Source organism: Argentina anserina, chromosome 3 (genome assembly GCF_933775445.1).
Source record: "Argentina anserina chromosome 3, drPotAnse1.1, whole genome shotgun sequence".
NCBI lineage: Eukaryota > Viridiplantae > Streptophyta > Magnoliopsida > Rosales > Rosaceae > Argentina > Argentina anserina.
In genome coordinates, this window is record NC_065874.1 from 23,190,899 (window position 1) to 23,215,527 (window position 24,629).

The 24,629-nt window shown below is 38.8% G+C and overlaps 3 protein-coding genes across 3 annotated transcripts; 1 reads left to right on the top strand and 2 right to left on the bottom strand.

Moving 5' to 3' along the window:
- Window positions 1-4,940: 4,940 nt before the first annotated feature.
- LOC126787854 (fasciclin-like arabinogalactan protein 1) lies at window positions 4,941-6,423 on the bottom strand. The gene has a single exon (XM_050513766.1). It carries the CDS (start codon window positions 6,369-6,371, stop codon window positions 5,145-5,147), a length of 1,227 nt encoding a protein of 408 aa, XP_050369723.1. The 5' UTR covers window positions 6,372-6,423; the 3' UTR covers window positions 4,941-5,144.
- A 3,312-nt stretch (window positions 6,424-9,735) lies between these two features.
- On the top strand, window positions 9,736-10,866 carry LOC126787858 (glycerophosphodiester phosphodiesterase GDPD1, chloroplastic-like). The gene has a single exon (XM_050513770.1). The coding sequence runs from the start codon at window positions 9,736-9,738 to the stop codon at window positions 10,864-10,866; it is 1,131 nt and encodes a 376-aa protein (XP_050369727.1).
- A 1,966-nt stretch (window positions 10,867-12,832) lies between these two features.
- Window positions 12,833-13,841, bottom strand: LOC126787862 (protein TIC 20-v, chloroplastic). The gene has a single exon (XM_050513776.1). It carries the CDS (start codon window positions 13,770-13,772, stop codon window positions 13,146-13,148), a length of 627 nt encoding a protein of 208 aa, XP_050369733.1. The 5' UTR covers window positions 13,773-13,841; the 3' UTR covers window positions 12,833-13,145.
- Window positions 13,842-24,629: the final 10,788 nt, after the last annotated feature.

Consider the following 24,629-nt stretch of genomic DNA (forward strand, 5'->3'; position numbering starts at 1 on the left):
CATGCTATCTAGCGCTTTTTCGAACCTTGATTTCAGACGCTCCAATTTATATTTCTAACTTTAAAAAATATTTTCTTTGTTTTAAAAATGCCTTACTTAAATTGTTTTACGCGAATTAACCACGTCCATCGGTTTAATGTCATTGAATAGCCATGGTTGGATCAATTTCTATTAATTGATCTGGGACTTTTCTCTTAAGCTCTTTAAAAACGCCCAAACTCTTTCTTTCTTTGATCCAAAGTTTGAGCCCAATTCTTATTCCCTTTTTATCTCTTCCACCTCACATCTCTCTTCACTCTCCTCACTTGACAACACAGAGAGAACTTCTCCATGTTCTCTTTAGGTTCCACTGACGAACCATCTCCCCTCTCAGCCTCTCTCTGGCCACGGATCCAACATGCATCACTACCATTAAACTCAGCTCTTTCTTCTCTACAAAACCATACCAACAAAACATAAGCTTATTCTTGATTTCTCCAAATCAGAGAAGGAAGAAAACCACCAATCTCCATTGATTCCGGCGATTCCTTCAACTACGTTGAGTTCCATATCTTGGTACCCAATTCAATTATTTTTTCAATTTCTTAGATTGAAGCTAAATTAAGGTTCTCTGCCTTTTTACCATGTTTCCACCGCCACTACACCATCGGTTTCCACATTCACAGTGATGCCCTTGAAGCTCCGGTCATATTTTCAATCTTGTATTGGTGAGCCAACCTTCCATCGTTGTCTTTGATTCAATTTCCATACTTCATTTTCTATTTTCCTTGCGATTTTCCTTATACTGAGCCTTCGTCATTTTTTCCCTTTCATCATTGACGAAAGCTAGCCACTGTATGATCAAGGACGAGTTCTGAAACATAACCCATTGTCTTGAGAGGAGATTTGGGTACTACAGCTCGGATTTGAGCAAGGAGGAGTCACCAGCTATGTTGCACGGACATAGACACGGACATAGCGCGACACGGCGGCACGACAAATCTCAAAAATTCCTATATCGACACCGCTCGAACACGGAAAAATAAAAATAATTATATATATTTTTAATACATAAAATAAATTAACAATACCACTATAAAAGTTGTAAAAGCTCCGTCTTTGATACTTCATTACTTCCACTCTCACTGCTAATTCACATCTAATTACTTCTACTTCAATAATCAATACTCAATAATCTATACAAATTGTAATACCCGAGATTTCTAATCTCGATTACCGACTCATTAAAACTAATTAATTGATGTTTTCTTTAAATGTCGAAAAATGTAGTTTAATACGTCGATATTAAACTACACGTCACCAATTGTTTGGAAATGTCTTCAGAATATTTTTCCGGCGCTCGAATTAGTTTTTACGAATTTCTAATGTTTTACTTGTTTTTAAAATGTTTTTCAGTTTGGCTTTTTAATTTAGTGCTTAAATGGTCAATATTTTCATATACGCCCACGTGCCTCGTCCAATACGAAAAAAAATGTGTATCGTGTCGTATCCATGCAACATAGGTCACCAGCCGACGTCTTCATATTCTAGAAATTGATGGAGGTAGATTCCATTCCTTCAAGCTTATGTGATGTAGTTTTGCTACTTGTTGGATTGTAGAGGAGTTTAGAACTTTGTTGTTGTCGATTTGGTTGATCATAGGAGGGTTGTATGCTATCGGAAACGGAATCAGAGAGATAAGGTGAAAATATGGGTTTTTACTGTTTACAATTTTATCTAAATTACTTTTATTATTTATTTTAACCTTTATGGTTTTATAAAAAGGTTTTAAATGGTTTTACTTTTACCTTATGGTAACTTAGTAAAACCTAAGTTTAACTTGGCGACGAAAACTAAACAATAGTTCTGATTTCTGCCTGGTTTGGAAATCGAGAAGTCTTTAATTTAGAAATGTGTCGGTAATTAAATGAATAGTCAATATGGTTCTACGTTTCTTTAATAAACTTAGAGTACGGCTAAAATTAGACTATTTTCGGAATTATCCGAGAATTAGTCGATAAAAGTCAAAAAAAGGTCAACACAATCTACTCCTGGTCAAAACCAGGAAAGACTTGGTCAACAGAAAGTCCACCTTTGACTTTACTGGTCAAACTAGGAAAGAAGATCGAGTCTATTTATCTACAACGTTTGGATTGGAATATGACTCTCATTTGTATCACGGATTGTTCAGTATTTGGAGCAGTAGCGCAATTTTGAAGCTAGAGCATACGTTTTGGATTCGGGAATTTTGCACGTCATTCCAGATAGGAGAGCTAACCCTCCTATGTTGTATTTGACCAATTATAAAATTGCATAATCTAGTTCTCGGTTGATGATTTATTGATGCATTAAATGTTGTAAAAACCCGAGACTAGGCACGATTTCGAGATATGGTAAGTAGTGAATCTTCGCTTGTGTTGACGTGAGAGTGACGGGAGCCTAGCATTCTAGGTAATCATGCGGTGTCAATGATCGTGAACCTCCGGAGGGGCAATACCCTATTTATTATTGGATCCATTCTTTTCTATGTTATTGAGGGCATTCCATTTAAATGGATAATCTCGCTACTCTGTTATCATAACATACGTGTAGTTGGCCTCGATTATTTAGTCACTAAGATCAATCGAGCATTGCTTGAAGTTGAATTTGCCTTACCCTACCTTTGGAGCTCCACAAACTATTTTATCATGATATTTTCCAAACTTGCATAATTGATTTAAATGTGATTTTCTCTTGCCAGAAACTTACTCTCAATGTTTTATAAAAATATGTTTTATATCCCTACTTGCTTTTTCAACCCTCATGTGAGGGTTGGGCCATACTGGGCAAGCGAGGACGACGCTTACCTTACTTTAGTTCTTTTGCAGGTCCAATTGTTATTTCTAGAGCTAGGAGCTTTATTTGAGAGTTAGCATTTTGTGTTCACCTTCATACATCTCATTCTCATGTTTATTAACAATGTTTTCGAGTAAAGTTGCCCGAGGTTGTTTCCTTGTTATTCTTGCCACTTTTGTTTAAAAATTGGGTTGTCTACTTGTTTAATTTGGGCCGGTGGCATTAACGCTACCTTCCGCAGTCTCGCAGTATAACTTCATTTATATTCGCAGAAATGTTTAGAGTTGTCTTTGTGTTGTTAAAAACTTGTTGGAAAAATTCTTTCACATGTCTGTATGGTGAATGCATAAATGACACCATGTCATTTGTTTGTTCGCCATTAACCGTCCTTTAAGTTTGTTTATTTCCAAAATCCCTCAATATATTGATCATGTTCCATTCCGGGATGTGATAATTTGTGTAAATACAGTCATACATTAATTGTATGATACAAAAGTTAATACCATAGAGACATTAATATGTGAATAAGGATGGTTTTTTTAACTGTGGAACTGAGCTATACGTATGTATAATTTCACACGGTTGTAATAATCTTTATTTTTAGACATGTCTTTCACAAAAAGAGTTGTCATAATCTTTCAGGTATGTTGTTCAATGTGTTATCATTCTGAATTTTTGTTAGTTTGGAATTGTTATTTTGTAATAGTTACGGTTTTTTTTCTAATTTTTGTAATTTAAATGTAAAGATAATGGGAAGTGCAAGACACTATATAGATCAGGAGTAACATGTATTGCTTTCGGATAGAATTAAGAATCATATTTATACTGTGTATCTATATGGTGTTGGTATGACTACGGAAAAGCTTACTGAAGATCACTCACATATGTCTCATACTTGCATGGTTTAAGCTTTACAAAGATGAATGTTTTGTTTATTATTTATAAGAACGTGGAAAATATTAATGTTATAGATACATAACTTGCAAGCCAATTTTGTAGCTCCAGGCTATTACATACTGCAAAGTTTCATTTTACGTATTTGTGGCGCATAATTTTATTTTGTTGGGCGCCATTCGTCTAAATCATCCTCTCTTGAACAACTTGTTGGCAGAATTGCACAAAAGAAATATCAGCAAAGCGCGGGAAAGCTCTCTAGTTAAGAATAAAATCAACGTATGTCTGAACAAAAGAAGAAGGGATTCAACAACTTTTTTTGAAAGAAATAATTAAGCTTTTGGTAAATAAAATTGCTTAATCAACTGGATTGGTGGTAGAATTTCTTGATTTGGAGATCACCATTCTGGTTTCCGTGAAGAGCGTGTTTTGAGTTCCATAGAGTTCTGTTCGTCACATTTCTTTCTTTTTAAGCTATATCAGACAGATAGAGCCGTGGTTAACTCCATTATCCAATCAAAGTCTTCATCATCAACAACCTGTCTTAAGCTATTGATTATATTGAGACCCTAAACTAAGAAATGGATATTACAGAGAGATCAAACTGAGCTTCATTCATTTCAAACTTCCAAGAGATACCGAGCTTTATAGTTCCATCCTGTAGCTGCTGCTCCCCAATGAGGGCTCCTTCGTGGTTTTCTTCTGTTTGCTTTGTACTCTATCAGTGTCACACGCACACAAAAACTTCGTAGCTGTTACATGTGGACTATTTAAGGGAAAGGGATATGATATGCCCACCGAAGTGACATGAAGAACATGACAGCTGGCAACTAGATCTTCAAAAAGTAGTATTGAAAATCATCCAATAATTTTCCTCAGTTGAGAACAATACTAAACTCTCCAAGTACAACAAAAAAAATGGATCCTTTGCTTGTCAATACGGTAAAAACGTGTCCCTCACAAAAATGAAATTCGATCATTAAGTGACTGAATCTATCCAGTTGAAAGTGGAACCTACTTGCTGAATTCAATACAATTGTACTCGACTGTTACTGAATCGATCCTGACTTTGGGGTTTGAGTGGATAGCTAGAAAGAATTCATCATCTTTCTTTGTTATACCACTGAATTTCGATTTGATGTCAAACACGTACCATTGAGTTCAAAATTCATCAGAGTGTTCGAACAAGATTGTGAGATTGATTATGCCATACTAGTAAGAATATAAGAATGGGAGATAACATAATCTACCAACAAGTTCTAGCCAAACTTACACCAACAAAACCAAAATCAAAACCTTACAATTTTCCCCCAACAGAGTAGACAACACCCAAAAATCACACACCCCAGTTCCCAAACACACCAAACAATTGAAAGAAATGAAGAACTTTACCTCAAACTGCTTCACTTATTTCCTAGTAAGTAAAAAAAAGAAACTTACAACAGTGAAAACCAAAGGCACACACTGAGGATCAAACTTCCAAACCCCACTCTTCCCAACGCAAAGGCTCCATTGTCATCGGCGGTCTGATCAGCCGGGTCGTCGTCCGGCGAGTCAGCCGGAGAATCGGCGTCTGGAGATTCGGCGTCGTCATCGGAGCTCTTGGGCGCGTCGGCGGCTTTCTCTGGGGCCGGAGCCGGCGCCGGAGTTGGAGCATCACCCTTCTTGTAGAGCTCCTTGGGCGTCAAGACCTTGTTGATAGTGTAGATAGCAAGGGGCTGCTCATCGATGAGCGTGCCGGTGATCTTGACCGTGACTAGCTTGTTCTTCAGAGTGACGGCCTGGCCGTCGTTTTGGACGGTGAAGTCGTACTTCTCTGCTCCGTTGGTGGCCAAAGTGTTCATCAGACCATTGTTGGACTTCAACATCGACATGGACTGGTACACAGGAACTCCGTGGTACTCGAGCAATGCGGCTTTTCCGGTCGCCGTTAGGTTCTTGTACTTGGGGAGGAACGCCTTCATCGCGTCGTCGCCGGGGCAGAACACGGTGAGTCCGCCGTCGACGGCGTCGTTGAAGGTACTGGCCGCATCAAGGTTGGCCAGGAGCGTCTCGGCGAAGACCTTGCAGCCGTGTGCGGACATGATTCCGGTGAGGTTAACCTCGGCGGGGCCGGGAGTGGGGGCCTCGGCGGCGGCGGAGGGGAGGACGGCGGAGATGTGGATGACGGAGATGTTGTAAGGGAGCTCCTCGACGGACTTAACAAAATGCGCGGCGAAGGAGCCGTCGTTGTCCTCGGGAGTGAAGCCGACCTTACCTCCCTTGAGGTCGGTGATGTTGACGAAGCCGGCGGATCCCGGGGCGGAGCCGGTGGCCTGGAACATGGTGGCGGCGAGGGCGGTGCCGTTGGTGATCTGGTGGAGCTTCTTGGCGCCGAAGTAGTCGAGCAAGACGTGAAGTGAGAGAATGTTCTTGACGGAAGAGATGGAGAGGTGCTTGGCGAGGAGGGCTGACATGGCTGAGTTGTCGACGGCGCAGACGGTTATGGTGGTGCGGTCGTTGATGTCGGCGGCCAGGTGTGTCAGGCTCAAATAGTGATTGAAAGTAGAAAACTCCGGGTGCTTGGCGAGGAGGCGCGTGATGTTGTGCGCGTGGGCGAAGGAGAACAAAAAAACGAGTGAGAGGGCAAACGCGCCGGCGTTGGCTGCCGGACGGAGCTGCATTGTCGGAGCAGATCTGGATTTGAAACTGAGAGAGAGTGTGAGTTGGGGAAAGTGGTAGAGGTGAGAGTTTATGGAGGTTTTGTTGGGACTTGGGAGTGAAGAAGGGTTTATAAGAAAAGAGGCTTGGATGCGGAGAATATTACGGGGGATGCCACTGGGGTCCATCTGCTGATCTCCTTGCATGTGGTTCTTTTTACTTTTGTCTCTCTGTGCTTTTTGTTGCGAAGAAGAAACGAGAATTGTAGCTAAATGGAGACTTGGTCAAGCAATTTGGTTAAGACTTGAGAGCAAATGAGTTACCTAAAGTAAGCAATAATTGGACCTTTTCTTGTAGCATGAACTAAATTAACTAATACGCTTTTGCCTTTTAGGTCACAAGTTAATCAATTCGAGCACTAATCATTTTGTTCTTTATTTATTTTTAATGCATGTTGCATTAATTTTATTTAGTATTAACAGCTAACAACTAAAGGAGCTTGAAGTTCAATGGAGACAGTCATGCTTATTTACCAAGCGATCTTACTGTCATCTTGTCATTAAAGAACCTCAAATATTTTTAGTAAAGGTCAATATTATTTAAAGAAAATAAGTCGTTTAGTGAAATTTTAACATAAACTAATCCAAATACGAGACTTTGTGAAAGTTTTTACTCTCTTTTTTTGTCCAAGTTTAGTAATCCTAGGACCATCAATTCCACTTCCGATTATCTATAAAGAAATCATCATTTGTTGTATAGGTAGCAAAAGTTTTGCCTCGGCCTCTAACTGGCCTGAAAAAAAGAATGTTACCCGACTCAAATGAAGCGGGACTATAACATATTTGCTCTAGTAGTTTGGGTTAGATTAATTTTTTTTTAGTTTATAAAATAGGTTTAGGATAGCAAAACAACAACTTTTGTGCTGGTAAAATAATTATTATTCCTATTCTCGTGTCCTCGCATTAAATTTAGACTATTACTATTTGCCAATGAAGGCCTATTTATGGCAAAAATGGTTCCGATATTGTTAACATTATATGGCCGTCAAAACATTGTTTATATTTCTTTGAGTGTAAATGTCATTGCTGGTGTCTTTGTAACTGATTTACATCTAAAAATGTGCCACACTCACTCACTTGAGAGTCGGACTCTCTTGGCTCGTGGATGTCGTCTGTGGTGCTGGATGTGTAACTAAAGTTTAGTAGTAGGGCGTCACAAATACAACCGGAGCTCAGGTGAGATTTAACGACGAAACACGCGCCGACCATATAGCAGCTAAGGGCAAAAGAGGAAATTCGACCCAGGTAACGTAAAACTTTTTCAGTTCTTTCTGGTAAGAAAAACGGGAGCAAAATTAGGAACAGATCACGTGGTTTAAGCGTTAATAAGGCGAAGGAATCTAATTCTTTAAACCAAACCGAACCAAACAAGCATGGAATCCGAGCTCACTTGTAACGTGCGAAAGTCCGAGTGGGGGACCCAATCAGATATGCTGGCCCCACAACCGCTCTGGTATCATTTCCTACGTGCACTTCCACCACGGTCCAAAACACCAACAGTGATCCTTCGCCGTCAACGTGATTGACTTCTAGCCCGGCGGGTGACCGTTGGATCTCAACGGCCGTATCTCCAGTCACGTGTGAGCAGTAGGGGTAGTTTCGTAGGATCGTGAAAGAAGTTGTTCAGGTGAATTTACGAGGTCAAGGTGCCAGAGAGGACATTGTCTGTGATCTACTCCCCACCGACAATCCACATCATTTTGACCACTAAGATTTTCTCTACAATTTTTTTAATTAATTCATGGAAAAAATATTATCAAATTGTACTGCTGGAGCCCACTAGCTCATTATCATAAGCCAAACAAATTTGAGGTTAGGCTACTAAGCCACGTTAGATTAATAATTTACAGGTGCAATGGGTTGCTTCCATAGGTTCTCTGATTACCTGTTGTCTCGTTCATGTTGATTATTCATGTAATTTGTTACTTTCGATGGGGTCTCTTTTGAATGAGTCTCACCATTTCGTATGGAGTTACGTTCAACCTTTTGATCAATATATGTTCTCAATGTCATCTAGACCGACTTCTTTTCTTTTCATATTTGAACTTCGTTGCGATATTTTTTTGGGCATTGTTGAGTATGTTAACAAATATGAGTAAAGATTAAAGGAACATTTCTTTAGTGTGACAGTGACTATTTTCAGTGTGCGAATTAAATTCATATATTGAGAAAAAATGTACCTAAACTAAATGTTTCTCTTTTAAAGAGAAGAGAACATTTCATTTCTTCTTGATCAGAATTCGTTTTAAGTTTACACCCTCATGTCAAATTAACACGCCACTTTGGATTTGGTTTCAGAATTGTTCAAGCACCAGGATCTCTAAGACAAGCACGTATATTTATGTTCACCTTGTGGGCTTGCGTCAATACACGTTAAGTGTGATATTCTCTTTTGTACATCATACATTAGCTGACGCTGCTGACCTATCCGCCACAAAATTGGTTTCTCCAAAGTTATGTCGAAATCGTATAGAATACATAGAGCTTTTGGAGATACTTCATACTGATATACTAGTTTATATGGAGATCAAAGTTTTTTCAACCAGAGATGTAATAGTCGAAAGATGTGATGAAACAATTTTTTTTTTCTAGCAAACTTTGATCTCCTTGACCGTTTTCCTGTAATTTAGTATATATAATTGTGTCCCTCTTTTCGTGTCCCAAGTGTTCCACCTAGTAGCTATATATTTATCTTTTAATTTGGTTTTGTTGTTTTGTTTCTGACTTTATGTCTCTGAAAAAAGTGGTTAATTAGATCCATCGATCGATAATAACTTTACTATAGAACTCGGGGAGTATGGGTGTCTCAAAATAAACTCTTCATGACCCCATCGTAATTACTATCTACTTAACTAGGACTCACGACTCGCCTAACGAATTGAAACTTTAGAAGGTTTTTATTAGATCATGTGAATATCAGTGTGAAATATATTTTGGACTTCGCTCAAATTTTGGTAATTACCCTAGTATTATATAGTTCTATATTTGTATATTCGAATATTGAAAACTCTCAATCTAAACGATTGTTTCGTTGAGAAATCATAAAATTGATGTGGCATTACGAGAAAGGTTTCTTGAAACTCAAGTTTGATAATTGAAAACCGAGGCACCTCCTCCTTCGTTAAGAATTAACGTCGAGGAATAATGCATGGAACATTCTGAGCATATTGGAGTAAAGAGAGAATATACCACTAGCCCTCCCCATCACAGTTGGATTTCCAAGCTCCTCGCCTCCTATTATATCTCTCTTCATCGATATCCGATCCCCCTCGTCCTTTCTATCCTCATCGATCATTCTTGCATTTGAGAAAACACAATAGTTATTATCATGGCTCTTAAGGCGGTTCATGTCTCCGACGTCCCTAACCTCGATCAGGTGCCAGAAAGTGCCTCTTTGTACTCCACCCGCTTCTCCAAAGGTGTGGAACTTGGCCGGATGACATCAAGAATACCCAAGTTGTTGGTGATCGGACACAGAGGGTTTGGAATGAACGCTTCACGTTCAGATGATCGGAGAATGAAAGCAATCAAGGAAAACTCCATCATGTCGTTTAACACTGCTGCCAAATACCCTCTTGATTTCGTCGAGTTTGATGTTCAGGTCACCAAAGATGGCTTCCCCGTGATTTTCCACGACGACTTCATCCTCACCGAAGATCAGGGTACTGTGTCGGAGAAGAGAGTAACTGAACTGCATTTGGCGAAGTTTCTAGATTATGGTCCACAAAGAGAGGCAAGAAAGGAAGGAAAGCCTTTGTTGAGGAAAACCAAGGATGGTCAGATTTTAAGATGGGATGTTGAAGATGATGACTCCCTCTGTACCCTCCAAGAAGCCTTTGAGAAAGTTGAACCTTCTGTTGGCTTCAACATCGAGATTAAATTCGACGACCACATCGTTTACAAGGAGGACGACATCATCAGCGTCCTCCGATCGATCCTGCAAGTCGTGTTCGAGTGCGGCAAAGATAGGCCTATCGTATTCTCGACATTCCAGCCTGATGCAGCGCTCCTTGTTAAGAAGTTTCAGAAAACCTACCCTATCTTTTTCTTGACAGATGCTGGGAATGAGATTTACGATGACGTGAGGAGGAATTCTTTGGATGAAGCAATGAAGTTGTGCTTGGAGGGTGGTTTGGATGGTATAGTGTCGGAGGTGAAAGGTGTATTCAGAAATCCTGAGGTGGTGACCAAGATCAAGGAGTCCAAGCTTTCACTTCTAACCTATGGCAAACTAAACAATGTTGCGGAAGCAGTATACTTGCAAAACCTAATGGGAATTCAGGGAGTGATTGTGGATTTTGTAGAAGAGATCACGGAGGTAGTCTGTGATATGATTAAGCCATCGGCAGCCTTGGAAGAAGACCGGGATGATTTGGTGGAATTGAAAACAAAGCCACTTCTCTCGCAGAGGGAGCTTTCCTTTTTGTTGAAGCTCATTCCAGAATTGATACAACTCTGAAAGATGATTATGTTTGAGATCTCTGTACTTTTTAGTGGGCGACAACCAAGATTTGCAGCCAGCCTCATTAGCTGCAGCATCGTATGCATAGTTGTACATAGAAAATGGTCATAGAGGAAGAGGAAATTGGTCCTCGGGTTAGTATACCTGCTAGCTTGTCAAAATTAAGCTTATGTTGGATTAAAGGAGCATGCTTTGTTTACACTTAATTGTTCTTGTTTGGTTAATCGGGGTGCAATTTTTCTTGTCACCTGTCTTAGATATACATTGATATATTGACAGTCCATACAATTTTTTGGTGTAACCTTTAAACTTACAAGTAATTACTTCAATCTTACCTGTGCATCGCCCATGCTCTGTGACCTTGCACAATCCAAATATTATGACCAATTCACCAGGATAACATAAACAATTTAGGCAATAAATGTAATTTATAATCGTCGTTAGCAGTGAAAGACTAAATAATTCAACAGATTCTGATGCGGCACTTCAAATAAAACACTGGAATCTGGTTATAGGAAAGAAAACAGGACCATTGCTGCTAAGATTTGCATTATTAACAAGACAACTACACAATGGTTCTAGACTTAAACCTGGAGTATATGAGCTTTCCTCTTTTGGTCTGATATCTAGTATATGATCTCACAAGATAAAATTTAACATACTGGAAGAGGAAGATGATGATATCATCCAAGTTTTGTTTCAAAATTAATTACAACCAACTACATTTTTATCCTTTTTTTGTTTTGTTCCTGGACATAATAGGATCCAGATAGAATCATTATAGATAGTCTCACAGTTCTATAGTTTGCTGCAGTTAGGTAAGACTGGTTCACAGGCTCACAGTGAAAGTAAATACCAAAGAGACAATGAATTAAACTCTTTGCAGAAGGATATAAAATATATTACTCTTGTAATTGTACCTGAACAATCTAAATTATCTAATGTCATCAATTTCAGTTAAAATACAAAAGTATATGATGCCCAATCACAAGAACAACAACAACATTGTACTATATGAGCTAATTGATCATCATTAAACATTATTGTATCCAATGTAAGGTGTGAGAAGCATGCTTATTTGCTTTCAGTTTATCATTCCTGTTTGGTTGATCGATCGGGCAGTAAGTTTACTTGCCACCTCTCTTGGATTAGGGACCATGATTAGTCTTAATGTTGTTCGACATCATCCAACTGAACGTTTACTATTAGAAAAGAAAAGGATAGAAATATTTGCTATCACAACTTCAGCCAGCATGTAAACTTTCAGTTTGTTTTTACCTCTGTAACGATATACATGCATATATTGACAGTGAATACAACTTTTTGGTATAACCTTATAAGTAATAATTTCATATTATCTTATACAATCCAAACGATATGACCAATATAATGAACCAGGGGAATATATACAATAAAAGTGATGTTATTACTCATTCCTCATCAACAGTGAAAGACGAACAATTCAACAAAATCCAAATGTGTTACTTCAAAGTTCAAACAAAACATTGAAACCTGATTTAGGAAGGGTTAGAACTTAGAAAACAGAAAATCCTTGCTACTAACTAAGCTTTGTATTGAAAGCTCAGATTTGCATCATTAACAGTAAACAAGGTAACTAAACAATGGGTTTAGATTTAACACGTAGTAAAATTGCAACCAGATGAGAAAAAAAGGAAAACAAAAAAAAAGACCAAAGTCAGAATATAGTAATTTAAATTTTAAAATGAGCATTTCAGTATTGGTCTGATATCTAGAATCAGAGCTAATAAAATGGATGTAACATATTGTAAGAGAAAGAATGATGATATCAATGAAATGTTGTACCAAAATTCAATGATCTAACTACTTTTGATCCGATTTTGTTTCACAGCATATAAAGATCCAGATAGAATCACTAACACGTACAGATCTTTAGTCGCTTCCCGAGCTGCAGTTAGGTAAGACTGGTCACAGTGGAAGTATATGGCTAAATGCTAGAGACAATGAATTAAACTCTTTGCAGAATGATACAGTGTAATAGGCATTGCTCTTAAATTGTACCTGAACCAATCTAATGTCATCAATATCAGTCAAAATCCAAAAGCATATACACTATAAAGCTCATCACAACAACAATAACAACAATATTCTACTATATGAGCTTCTTCCTTTCATTGTGGCTAAGCATTATAATCAGCAACCCAAGTAGCTCCACGAACTTTGCCTACATGAAGCTTCCTTCTTTCTCTTCCTTGGACAACAAATCATCGCAATTTGCTACAAAAGAATGAGCTCAGTCAAGGAACTTGCCTCTCTGCAGCTTCAGCCACAATGGGCAACCTGGGCACTTGACCCAACAAGCAAGAAGCAGAGCCATAAATCAAAGACACCAACAGAAACAGGAACACAGTACTATCCAAACTCATCATCAAATCCAACCCAATCCCATCTCTGGGGTTGAAGCTCCTCTCCAGAAGATCAGGGAAAATGAGAAGCACATCAAGCACAATGACTTGCATGGTGTTGAACCTCACATACCTACTAAAGTTCTGGTTCCTAACAACACCAAAGTAGAGGGTTAAAAATACCAAGAACCCATTAAAGGGGAAGCTCTTAAAGACCCGTATAGCCGGCACTAGTGGGTTTATCAGAGCTTGGATGGCGGTGAACTGAGTGATGACGAACTTTCCGTACTGGATGCCGTCGAAGAAGGGGTAGAAGTAAAAGACGGCGGCGATGAGGCGGTCAGGGACGTCGACTGAGTCGTCTCCGCCCTTGGAGTGGGTGGTGGTGAGGAGGAGCTTTCTGGGTTTGGTGGAGAGGAGGGAGTGGTGGGGGAGAGAGAGTGGGGAGGAGTGGTGGAGGGTGGGTTGGTGGAAGAGACGGAGAGGAGTTGTGGGGGAGAGGAAGTTGGACATGGCCATTTCTATGGAGAATGGGAAGTCCTGGGTTTTTGGGTGGAAGAGGGAGAGAGTACTCTGGAGGTAGGACAGGGACTCAGATTGGTTCCCAAGTGAATATCTCTGCGTTTTGAAAATGGAAGACACTTGAAACGACTTCGTTTTTGTGGGTAGAACAGTGCTTGAACCCCATAGTACAATAGTCTCCAGAAAATATCTCGTAATGTTGATAAAATAACAAGATTTTATTAAGATTAATGTAAATAAACAAGCACTGATTGGTAAAGAGTGCACTAGTCCGTACAGCCTCCACCAACAAGGGGTTTGCCGGAAAGAATAGAGGCATCTGTCTACTTCTCTTAATAATTTCTTCCTGCGTCCAAAGAATATGACATTGTTTTAAACTTATGTATTTTGTTAAATGTATTGAAAAAAAAATAGTCATATTCCAATGGGTATTAGGAAAATAGGGTGCATATGTATAATTTTTTGATTGCTTAATGGAGATTCTACTCATATATCTTAAATTGCCACTTGAATCTTTTTTATTAATAGATCTCCAATTTATTTTCATAAAAAAAAAAGTTTTATATACACTTCACTAGCCTCTTAATGCACACAACATATAATTTGTTTAATTTGGTTATCGTATGAGCTCGTGGGGAGATTTATAGGTTGAGATCACAAACATTGATGGAGATGGAGCCGCCCAAGATGCTCCCATAACTGAAGACTCAGCCTGCGCCGGCACCGGAACTTGAAACAGAGAAGAAAGCAGCGTTGAAGTCCCTAATGGCCGAGGCACAACAATCTCTACTGGCGGCGGCAGACCAACACAGATCCCATCTCGATGGGAGAAAAACCCACATGCATGGAAAAACCCTACCAATTTCTTGTATTTGAACCTCACGACAGCATCAACTCCCTGAAAATCAAAGATTTAAGGAGGATAAACTTGTTGGACCCACTGATTAATCGGATGAAGGATGTGTCCTGACACCAGATCCTGCAATTTGGTTTGTCGACCACCTTCCCCAATGTGTCGCCAATCATCACCACCGCCTCTGCGGTGGGCAGCCGTGGAGGTAGGCAATACATCTCCACTGAGAATGGAATTAACGAGAACTCCTCCTCTTTCAGAGGTTGTGTAATAACCCTATTTTTTTCAAAACGATATTTGGTTTGATTAAATTCTATAAAGTTGTGAAATTTAATTACAATGAATTGAATTGGTTGCGACTTTACGAAACGAAAACGAAAATGTTTTCAGAACGTTTAATTAGAAAAACGTTACGTTTCCGAACTAATATATCGACTTTTATTCCATTGCTCGGTTGTGAAAACTTTCTTCACGAAAGTTGTAGATCTCGTCAATACGAGTTCGTGAGTATGTGACGCGTTCGAATCGGACGTCGTACGTAAACGTTATTAACGACGGAAGTTAGTTTCCGATTTTAGAGGGGGGTATAAAAGGAAACTTTGTGAAGTAGGGTTTCCATTTTCAGAAACCCACTTCCTTCATCCACCCCGCGCCTCCTTTCTCTCCCTCTCACCCGATTCTCCCTCTCCCCTCTCGGCTTCACCATCGATCTCCCATCTCAGGGAGACGTGGTCCTCACCGCCGGCCTAGGAGGCACCGTACCAACCCCCGTAGGCAACCCCAAGGAGGACGCACCCTCTCGCGCCGCGCCGGAGCTCCACCAACATCTCCAAGTTGCTGCGTTTCCTCCGCCGTGTCAAAGCCAAACTCCGGTGGTCTCCAAGCTTGATTGAGGTGAGGGTTAGCATGATTAGGTTGTTGTGATGTTTGATTGTCGATTTGTGGTTGTTTGGTTGCGATTTGGAAGAGATTGGAGGAGGAGGGTTTTGGAGGAGATGCCGCCGCCTTAGGCGGCGCGTGTGAACGCATGGTGGTGCCTAGGCACGGTGTGATGCCGTGGGAAGGAAGAGGGGAGGAAGGAGAAGAGAATGGGGCGGCGGTGGCGTGATACGCGCCGTTGGTGGCATAGGCGCGTGAGCCCCACGCGCAGCCTGCCGGCGGGTGGCGCGTGTACCCCGCGCACCGCCACCTGCGGCGGCGTGAACAGTGTTTTCCGAAAAGGGTAATTTTGTAATTTACTTTTACGTACGGTAAATGTAAATTTTATTTACGTATGGTAAATGTAAATTTTATTTACGTACGGTAAATGTAAATGTAAATTACTTTTAGTACAGGTAAACAGTAATTTTGGAAGGGTAATTCGGTAATTATTATTTACTGAGACAGTACGTACATTTGAATAGTATTTATACGTACAGAAATACGTAAACAGTATGTACTCGTACAGAGATACGTATTGGATGTGTATTTATACCTTAATACATGAATAGTAAAACAGTGAATAGTAAAACAGTGAACAGTAAAAGTGAATAGTAAACAGAGAATATTACTCAGTGAACAGTAAATTCGTAAACCGAAAATTTCTGAACAGTAACCGATTATTACTGTTACGGCACTTAAAGGTTTACGAAACATTTTTAAATTCTTTTCTTATCTTTTCAAGGTGATCGATAAATCAAGGAAAGGAATTATCTTCGGAAATTGTGGAATTACGCTCGAGTCGATAAGGTGAGTAAAATCTCACATATTTACGAATCAACCCTTGCGGTGAATTCAAGATTTTTGCAAGAGTTTTAAATATTGAAATACGACATGTATATGATATAGTGGAATATATATATTTGTATAAATGGTAAATAAGTACTTATATATATAATTTGCTATATTATATACTGTTATGAATTCATTGGAATTGGTCATTTCGATGACGAGAATTATATGACGAGTATGTGAATTAATTTGTACAATATGAGGTGAGATTATTGTACGTGATTTTAATATGTGTTTGTTAAACGTTTTGTCTTCGGACGTGTTTATGAATTATGACATGTATATGATATAGTGGATTATATATATATATATATATATATTGTATAAATGGTAAATAAGTACATATATATATATATAGTTTGCCCAATATCAGCGGTGTACTACGTGAGGGGTAACGGATGTGTACCAGCGTTCATTAGTACCCGTATTATAAATGTTTTTGGGTAACCAGAAGGGTTGCCCGATTTCTCATGAGCACTTTCATTTCATATATTTTTTTGGGACAACCAGATGGGCCGTCCATTGACTCATGAGGGCATTTATATTTGTTGATTGTGATTTTTCGTATATAGTGATATGCAAATTATATTTTCATTTTACTCATACGAGCTATAAGCTTACCGGGTTTGTGTTTACAATCCCGGTGCACTAATTTGATGGTGTAGGGGATAATTCCGCAGGTGTTGATTAATGGAGATTGAGTGACGACTCCGGAGGCTCGAAGTCGTTCGTATCCTGCTTGTGGTGAGGTTTCTAGCGTGGATTTGTGTGTGAGAATTGGAATGGATTTATTTGTGAGCTTTGAGAGAGATTGTGAGGATTATTACATTTCCATCTTATGTAATGTCGAATTATAAATTTGGTTTGTAATAATCGGTTTGACTGAGTTGTATTTTGAACTCAGAGATGATCCGCTGTGGCATTTTAAATGATTTCGATTCGTTGAGATTATTTGGTGTTTAACGACTTTGAAATTTTGAGTTTTTAAGCTTGAAATTTCAGGGTCGTTACAGTTGGTATCAGAGCCAAGGTGCGTATTTGGCGATTATCAATATCATTCGGGAGCGATGATCCGACTGCAGGCGTTCACCCATCACATGCTCCTCGGTATTGATATGTCGTCGGGTACGCGAGAGTGTTTTAGGAGCCATACCTTAAGGTTTGGTCCTCTAGGGAGTATTGTGATGATACTTCGATGATTCACCTTATTCTGAAATTTCATGTTGAATCTGTTTTGGTTGAAATCGAGACTTCACAAGTATTGACCAAGTGTTTCATTGTTTGAAGGTGATGAACTCGGATAAGAGTCGAGGACAGGGCTGAGGACGGGCGAGAGGCCGAGGTCGAGGTAGGACCACATGCCGAGTCCGTAATGTGGATAACCTTTATGAGGAGGCCGCTCCACAGGAAGAACAGGTTGAGCCTGCTGCTGCGGTTAGAGATGATGGTCGAGTGTTGAAGCTGATCAAGGATATCAGTGCACTGTCAGCACCGACCTTTCATGGAGGACTAGTTCATATGGTAGCTGACCATTGGATCGAGGGTATGGAGACTTATTTTGAGCTTTGAGAGAGATTGTGAGGATTATTACATTTTCATCTTATGTAATGTCGAATTATAAATTTGGTTTGTAATAATCGGTTTGACTGAGTTGTATTTTGAACTCAGAGATGATCCGCTGTGGCATTTTAAATGATTTCGATTCGTTGAGATTTTTTGGTGTTTAACGACTTTGAAATTTTGAGTTTTTAAACTTGAAATTTCAAGGTCGTTACAGGTTGAACCCTATCTTAAGCAACCAGAGCCAAAGCAGACTTCCCATAAAACCATGGACCACCCTCCACAATTTTCTTTCATTCCTACGCAACCTTGAAATCCAAAACATATACACCCTCTTTAAAAAAGTATAGAGATTTAATTGCCTAACCCGCAAAGCTTGTTTAGGGTTCCAATCAGACCTCTTGGCTCAACCCTAGGAGTTGAGACCGAGAAGACTCTCCACAACAAAGAAATTGGCGGAGACAACCACACCATCAACTGGACTAAAGTAGTGTTTCCCATTCTCAGAGATAGCCAGAGAGGAAGCCAGACAAGCTGGCATCGCAAAGCGAGAAGACGAGGAGATTCCAAGCGAAAACTAGAGAGAGGCAGAAAAGACCTAACTCTAGTAAAGCTCCAATGTAGATATTCCTAATATATATATATAGTGGTGTAATAAGTGAGGGGTTTTAATTAAATGATTAGTGTATGTAGTTCATCTTAACTGTTTGTGAGTCATACTTCATATAGTATGACTGCATTAACAGTTAAGATAAACTTACTCGTATTCTTAAAAATAGTCAAAATAGCCACCAATAGACTAGAAATGTGATATCGCACTATATGAACCATATCATGTATTAGGAGCTAATTTAAAGTGACTTAATTTTGGGAACTAATTTATCAAACTAATCTGAAACATTGCCGAAAAGAATATCACCGAGATCCAAGTATTCCGAAGGATAAATCTTATCAGGATATTTTCATTCAGACGTATATAATTATATGTAAAGACCCAATCATACAGGTATATATATAGTTACATAAAGTGGGCAGATTACTTTTTGTTATATATATATATATATAAAGTTATATGTAGTAGTCAAATGATATATATTGTTATACATACATACATATATAGAATTAGATCATGAAAAACTAATGATTGATGTTAGTCAGAAATACACGACTGAAAGTTCTTCGTGAGAAAGAACCCATTGGATATATATAAAAGTTAATTTACTCCTATATGTTTTTATTAGTAATTATACACATAATGTTTCTCTGTGGGGAAGCGGATTTGTGACAACGCAAGAATAGCCATCGTTCAATACGATTAACTCGTACGTCTGGAATTTTGAGAGACAGTTGGAAAAAGAAATACGTTGAGGAAAACCTTATTCAAAGAAAGAACACGTATTTTCTGGAGAATCATGCTTTTCGACTTTATTATCACGTGACTGAATACTTTGGCATTAGTTCGCCATATTCAATGTTGAGAAAGCAGCATTAGCCACCTTTTTTTTTTGTTACGACGGGGACCTAAAAGGCCCCGAAAACAAAAGCAAAGAAACTAAATGTTGGAGCAGGCTCCAGATCTTCTAGCTTCAGTCATTCCAGCCAAGTCATCTAGGAAAGGTTGAGCAGCATGGACAAGAGGATCATCAAAGGTGAGAAGCATTAGCCACCTTTGAAGCCTTAATGATTTTTTATTCTATTGAGCTCTTAAAAGGAATTGAATGCAGTGCACCCGTTAATTACCGTGATGAAATGAAGGAATGTGAAGGAATTCGATTTTATTTAGAGTGTGAACTCCGTGGAGTTCAGCAATTATGGACTGAAAAGGATATGGAGTAAAACTATAGAAGATTAAGGATTTAAGGGAAGAGTTCCCTTACGGAAACGCTTTGACCTTTGTCATCAAATTTTGCTTTCCATGTGTAAAGTTCATATGCTTTGTTGTACTATGTAAACATCTCTCTCGAATTTGACCTGTAAATATGTTTCTTTCTCTTGTTAGCAAATATGTTTTGTGCTTTTAAAACTCATATTTGGGATGAGTTGGATAAATTAATACTAAAACATGTGTGTATTAGACTTTTAAGTTTTAGTAACCATATCCTATTTTTAAAATTTAGGACTCACTCACAGTTAAGATAAACTCACTCTTATTCTTAACAAAATTAAAAATAGTCACTAACAAACCAGAAATGTGATACAAGCACCGTATGAACCAAACCATGTCTGGAGAGCTGGACTATAATCATTCTGTTTTTGGGACTTCGAAAACATGACGTCAACCAAAAACGTCTACTCTTATTGGAAAGACTGTCTAGTGAAACTGCTCATCAAGGTAGTAATCATAAGTTTGATGCTGACTGGAAAAACACAAGCGCCCCCAATGTAACAATATATGGTGCTGCACAGTGTAGTTCATAATTGTCAACCCAAAACGCCACTAAATGCTTAGATTCAGCTTTAGCTAGAGCAGACACCACATGATGTAGTTTGGACTGTCAGAAATTTAGAGGAGAGTTATTACACCCAGCTGTAACATGAGGTAAGAAACTTCAGCATTTTTTGACATCATAGTTGTGACACCTGCACTCGCAACTCCTCCGCTAGCCTCTCCTCCTCCTCCTCTTCCATTGCCCCAGACATGTTATATTGCTAGGTAAATTATTTAGAAAAGAAAAGGAGATTTTTTCCTTTAAGATTACTAAGTATGAGAGAGAGAAATTCAAGCGAAATGATGCTTCCATGACATTCATGGTAACAACCCGAAAAAATTTGATTCTCAACTCTTGTAATTTCTCAAAAATTAATGGAACGGTGTTTTGAATCATTTATGATTTTATACATTCGATTTAGATCTTGTTCGAAGTCAAATCGATTCCGAGAAATCAAAAGCTAAGTTCTCAATGGCTCAAGAGTTGACTTTTGACTTGACGTTTATCTCCGAAAACTTTCTTCATGAAAGTCGTAGAGTTTGTCAATATGAATTCGTAAACACACGGCACGTGTAAAACGGATGTTGTGCGAAAAAGTTACGAATAAAAAACAATGAAGGACATTTTTAGAAGGAGTAAAATGGGGTAGAAAAGAGAAAATCCTAAAGTGAAAAAAAAAAATCAGAAATCAAAAACAGATCGCGCGCCTCTCCTTTCTCTCTCTTCCTCTGTCCCTCTCTCTCTCTCTTCTCAGTATCAAATTCTCCGGCCGATTTCTCCGCCGTCCGGCAACCAAAACCGCTGCCATCTGTCACGTTAGACGCATCTCGTCATTCTTTTTCACCCCATACCAGTTTCAGGCGCCGCCGGCAGCTGTGATGCCTGCAAGGTGCGGCCGCTATGGATGACATGGTTGTGGTAGGACTTGATTGGGCCTGAAATTCCTCATCCAAAATTCAAGACCACCGTCGGCGTCATCGTCGTTTTTTCGGCCACATCCGGCCGAGTTGGGTTTTGCTCTAAGTGTGTGAATTGGAAGCCTTGTGTGTTGTTTGGTGATACTGAAGGTATTGCGGGAGCGAAAATGTGAGTTAAACCCTTTATGAATTATGTTTACTTGGTGCCTTAATTAATGAGAAACTATTGGAGAAAATGTCTTTTGTTTTTAAAATTGTATGAATTTGAGCGTCAATGGTTCATAGGTAAGTAAAATGAATTTCCTTATAAAAATTACACTTATGTTTCTCATATAAAGGTAAATTATTGTTAGTGAGGAAAGTGGCTACATTTATGCATGTTCAAGAAAAATATACATGTTTAATGGTGATAATGATGTGATTATGTAGTTGTTAATTTTATGAACTTTTAGTACTTGCATGTTGGAGGAGACTTGCTTGTAAATTGATTATACTTGTTAGTAGTGATTTACTACTGTTAATGTGGAATTGCTTATGGTTTGGTAACCAACGTGGTAGTTATAGGTTAGGGTCTCTCCTATGTGGTGAAAGAGACCTAGGTTGTGAGATAGTTACGATCTAAGAGATCATAGATCCCTCCTATGTGGCGAAGGGAATCTTGATCCCTCCTTAGTAGCGAAAGGGATCATTGCATAATGACCCACACCTTGGCCGGATGACTGGGTACGTCCGTACGTATATAGAGCTCTAGTCTTAATGCCTAAATGTGAAAGGATAATGACGTCGATCATTATGCCGAGTGTGTATTTTAGGGAGTGGGGTAACAGTAAACCTCTTACTTGCCTAAAGGATGTTTAATGATATAGAAACCTTGTAATGGTGTTGAGTTTGTTATTTGATAAACATTTTATTTTAGTTAGTTAGAATGTTTAATTCGTTTTACTTATAAAAGTTTTTAGCGCTTACCGGGTTTATTGTTTACAACCCGGTGCACCAATTAATGGTGTAGTAGTTGATCTTGCAGGTGAAGGTCAACAATGAGACTTCTACAGTTTGGGAGATAGCTAGTGGGTGAGACCTTGTTTTAGTAGCTTTTACAGTCGTGTGGCATGTAGGGAGTGTTCTTCATTTCCATTTTGTTTCCAAGTGTAAACATTTGATAATGTAACCGTAGTCATATGAGTTGTATCTTCAAACTCAATTATTCAAATTTAGTTATGTGTAATAACTCATAACTATTTTCGGGATTATTTTGGAAATTTTCACAACTCGAAATCAAAATTTTATTATTCAAAATTTTGGGGTTGTGACATTCATACATGACATCTGATGATTCATTGAGTATTGTAATTACATAACCATTTGAATATTGAGAGAGAAATGATGACATTATAGTAAGAAATATCCAAACTAACAAGAGATTTTGAATAAGTCTTGTAAGCTCGACTACTAGTCGGCAATACTAGAGGAGGAATACTACACTTAGTTCAATATAAAGTGATTTAGTTTTGAGAGCTAATTTATTGTTTCAAACTAATCCGAAACATTGCCTAAAAGAATATCAATGAGATCCAGGTATTCCAAGCATGATTCTTATGAGGATATTTTCATTTATACATATATAGTTATATGTAAGACTCAATCATATAGTTATATATATAGTTACATTAAGTCATTTTTTGTTACAATATATATAAAACCTATGAAGCACAGACACGTGGTAGCCACTTTAATTAAATATTATATTTAATATATAAATATAATTATATAAATTTAGGGTATAGATTTTTATAATAAAATCATTGTTTCAGGATGAAATAATTGTGTATTATTGAATGATATGGGGGCCTATATATAGGCATTACAAAACCACAATCCCGTAGGATTCGGAGTCCTAATCTATTACGGAGATGCTAATCTATCTCCTAACAGGAAACCTATTAGGCTAAGACACACATAAGGGTAGAATAGTAATTCTCCCGGAACACTCCCCCTTGTGTCGCATGCCTAGGTTGCATGGTGCACACATCGTTGCCTCGGTAAAAACCTTGTCAAGCAAAATAAAAACCTCTTGGGTAAAAACAAAAGCTTGATCGAAGGGAAAAAGAGCACAACGCACCGTCTACATTTGATAGCATCATGTGAGCTAGACTCCCCCTGAAGTCTACGAAACAACTCCCCCTGATTACTGCCATAATCATGGAGTACAAAGAACAACGTATACAACGTTCATTACATGCTTCTCAAACGTAGTCTTGGGCTAATGATTAATCATTAATCTAGCCACACATCCTTAGATCATCCATGCTATACTTAGCCAAACTTAGATCTTAGGAAACAAGATTGCATAACAACTCAAAACAAGAGTTTGCAATGAAAATCAGATTCTCGGGTAGAATGACCTTCACTAACTTAAATGGCCATAACTTCTTCGTCAAAATAGGTATCAGCGAACCGTAAAATGTTCTGAAAAGTAGACACCCGTGTCTTTCCAGTGACATAAGGTTCACAACCTCATCCGATCGGAGCAGTTCACAATGCTCTGTCGAAGTTGACTGACTTGCAAATTTCCGGACAGGACTGTCCTACTTTGCTAAAACGGCCATAACTCACTCAATATGATAGCTATGAACGAATGGTTGATGTCCATGGAAAGAGACACATAGGCCTTTCCAACGGTACCAATTTCACCATATTTCATCAAGCGAGCTGTCTTGTAGGTCTCGTTGAAGTTGACCTACGAAACTGGACAGATTCTGATTTGTCACATTTAATGTGTCTTTCGCGAAAAGAATGGGGGAATGGACCAATGAAGGACTGATTTTGGTCCAAGACGGAACCGTACGCATCCTCTACGCTACCAGTGTCGACTGCTACACCAAGGCGTACGTTGATGTTGCTGGAGCTGCTGGCGGCGTTGGTGTGGATAGGATTTGTGTTGGTTCACTAAGTGTAGAACTAAACCCATGTCAAAGAAGCAATGCAAGTCCAATGACAATGCATAGGCGCATAGCTAATCACGTCATAATGAAAGCAATAGTGTCCCAACAACACTAACATGTATGAATGTATAGCTCATTGAATCTCTTCATCATCTATACTTAGATGGAATAGAGAATCAAGAATTAGCTTCATATGAACACATATGGGTATGAGTTCTTGCAACCGATTGTACTACGTTCTCTCGAACGTCGCAATCTGATTACATAATCTCTCTGTGGTCTGGAGTCATTTAAAGTCCCTTGGGCACTCTCATATCTGCGTCAAGATCCCTTTACAGATATTCTATGACCACTATCATATGCTGCAAATCAGTTTTCCTGGA

Excerpts from the sequence above, each read along its gene's own strand:
- LOC126787854 (XM_050513766.1), bottom strand. The coding sequence starts at position 6,371 with ATGCAGCTCCGTCCGGCAGCCAACGCCGGCGCGTTTGCCCTCTCACTC.
- LOC126787858 (XM_050513770.1), top strand. The coding sequence starts at position 9,736 with ATGGCTCTTAAGGCGGTTCATGTCTCCGACGTCCCTAACCTCGATCAG.
- LOC126787862 (XM_050513776.1), bottom strand. The coding sequence starts at position 13,772 with ATGGCCATGTCCAACTTCCTCTCCCCCACAACTCCTCTCCGTCTCTTC.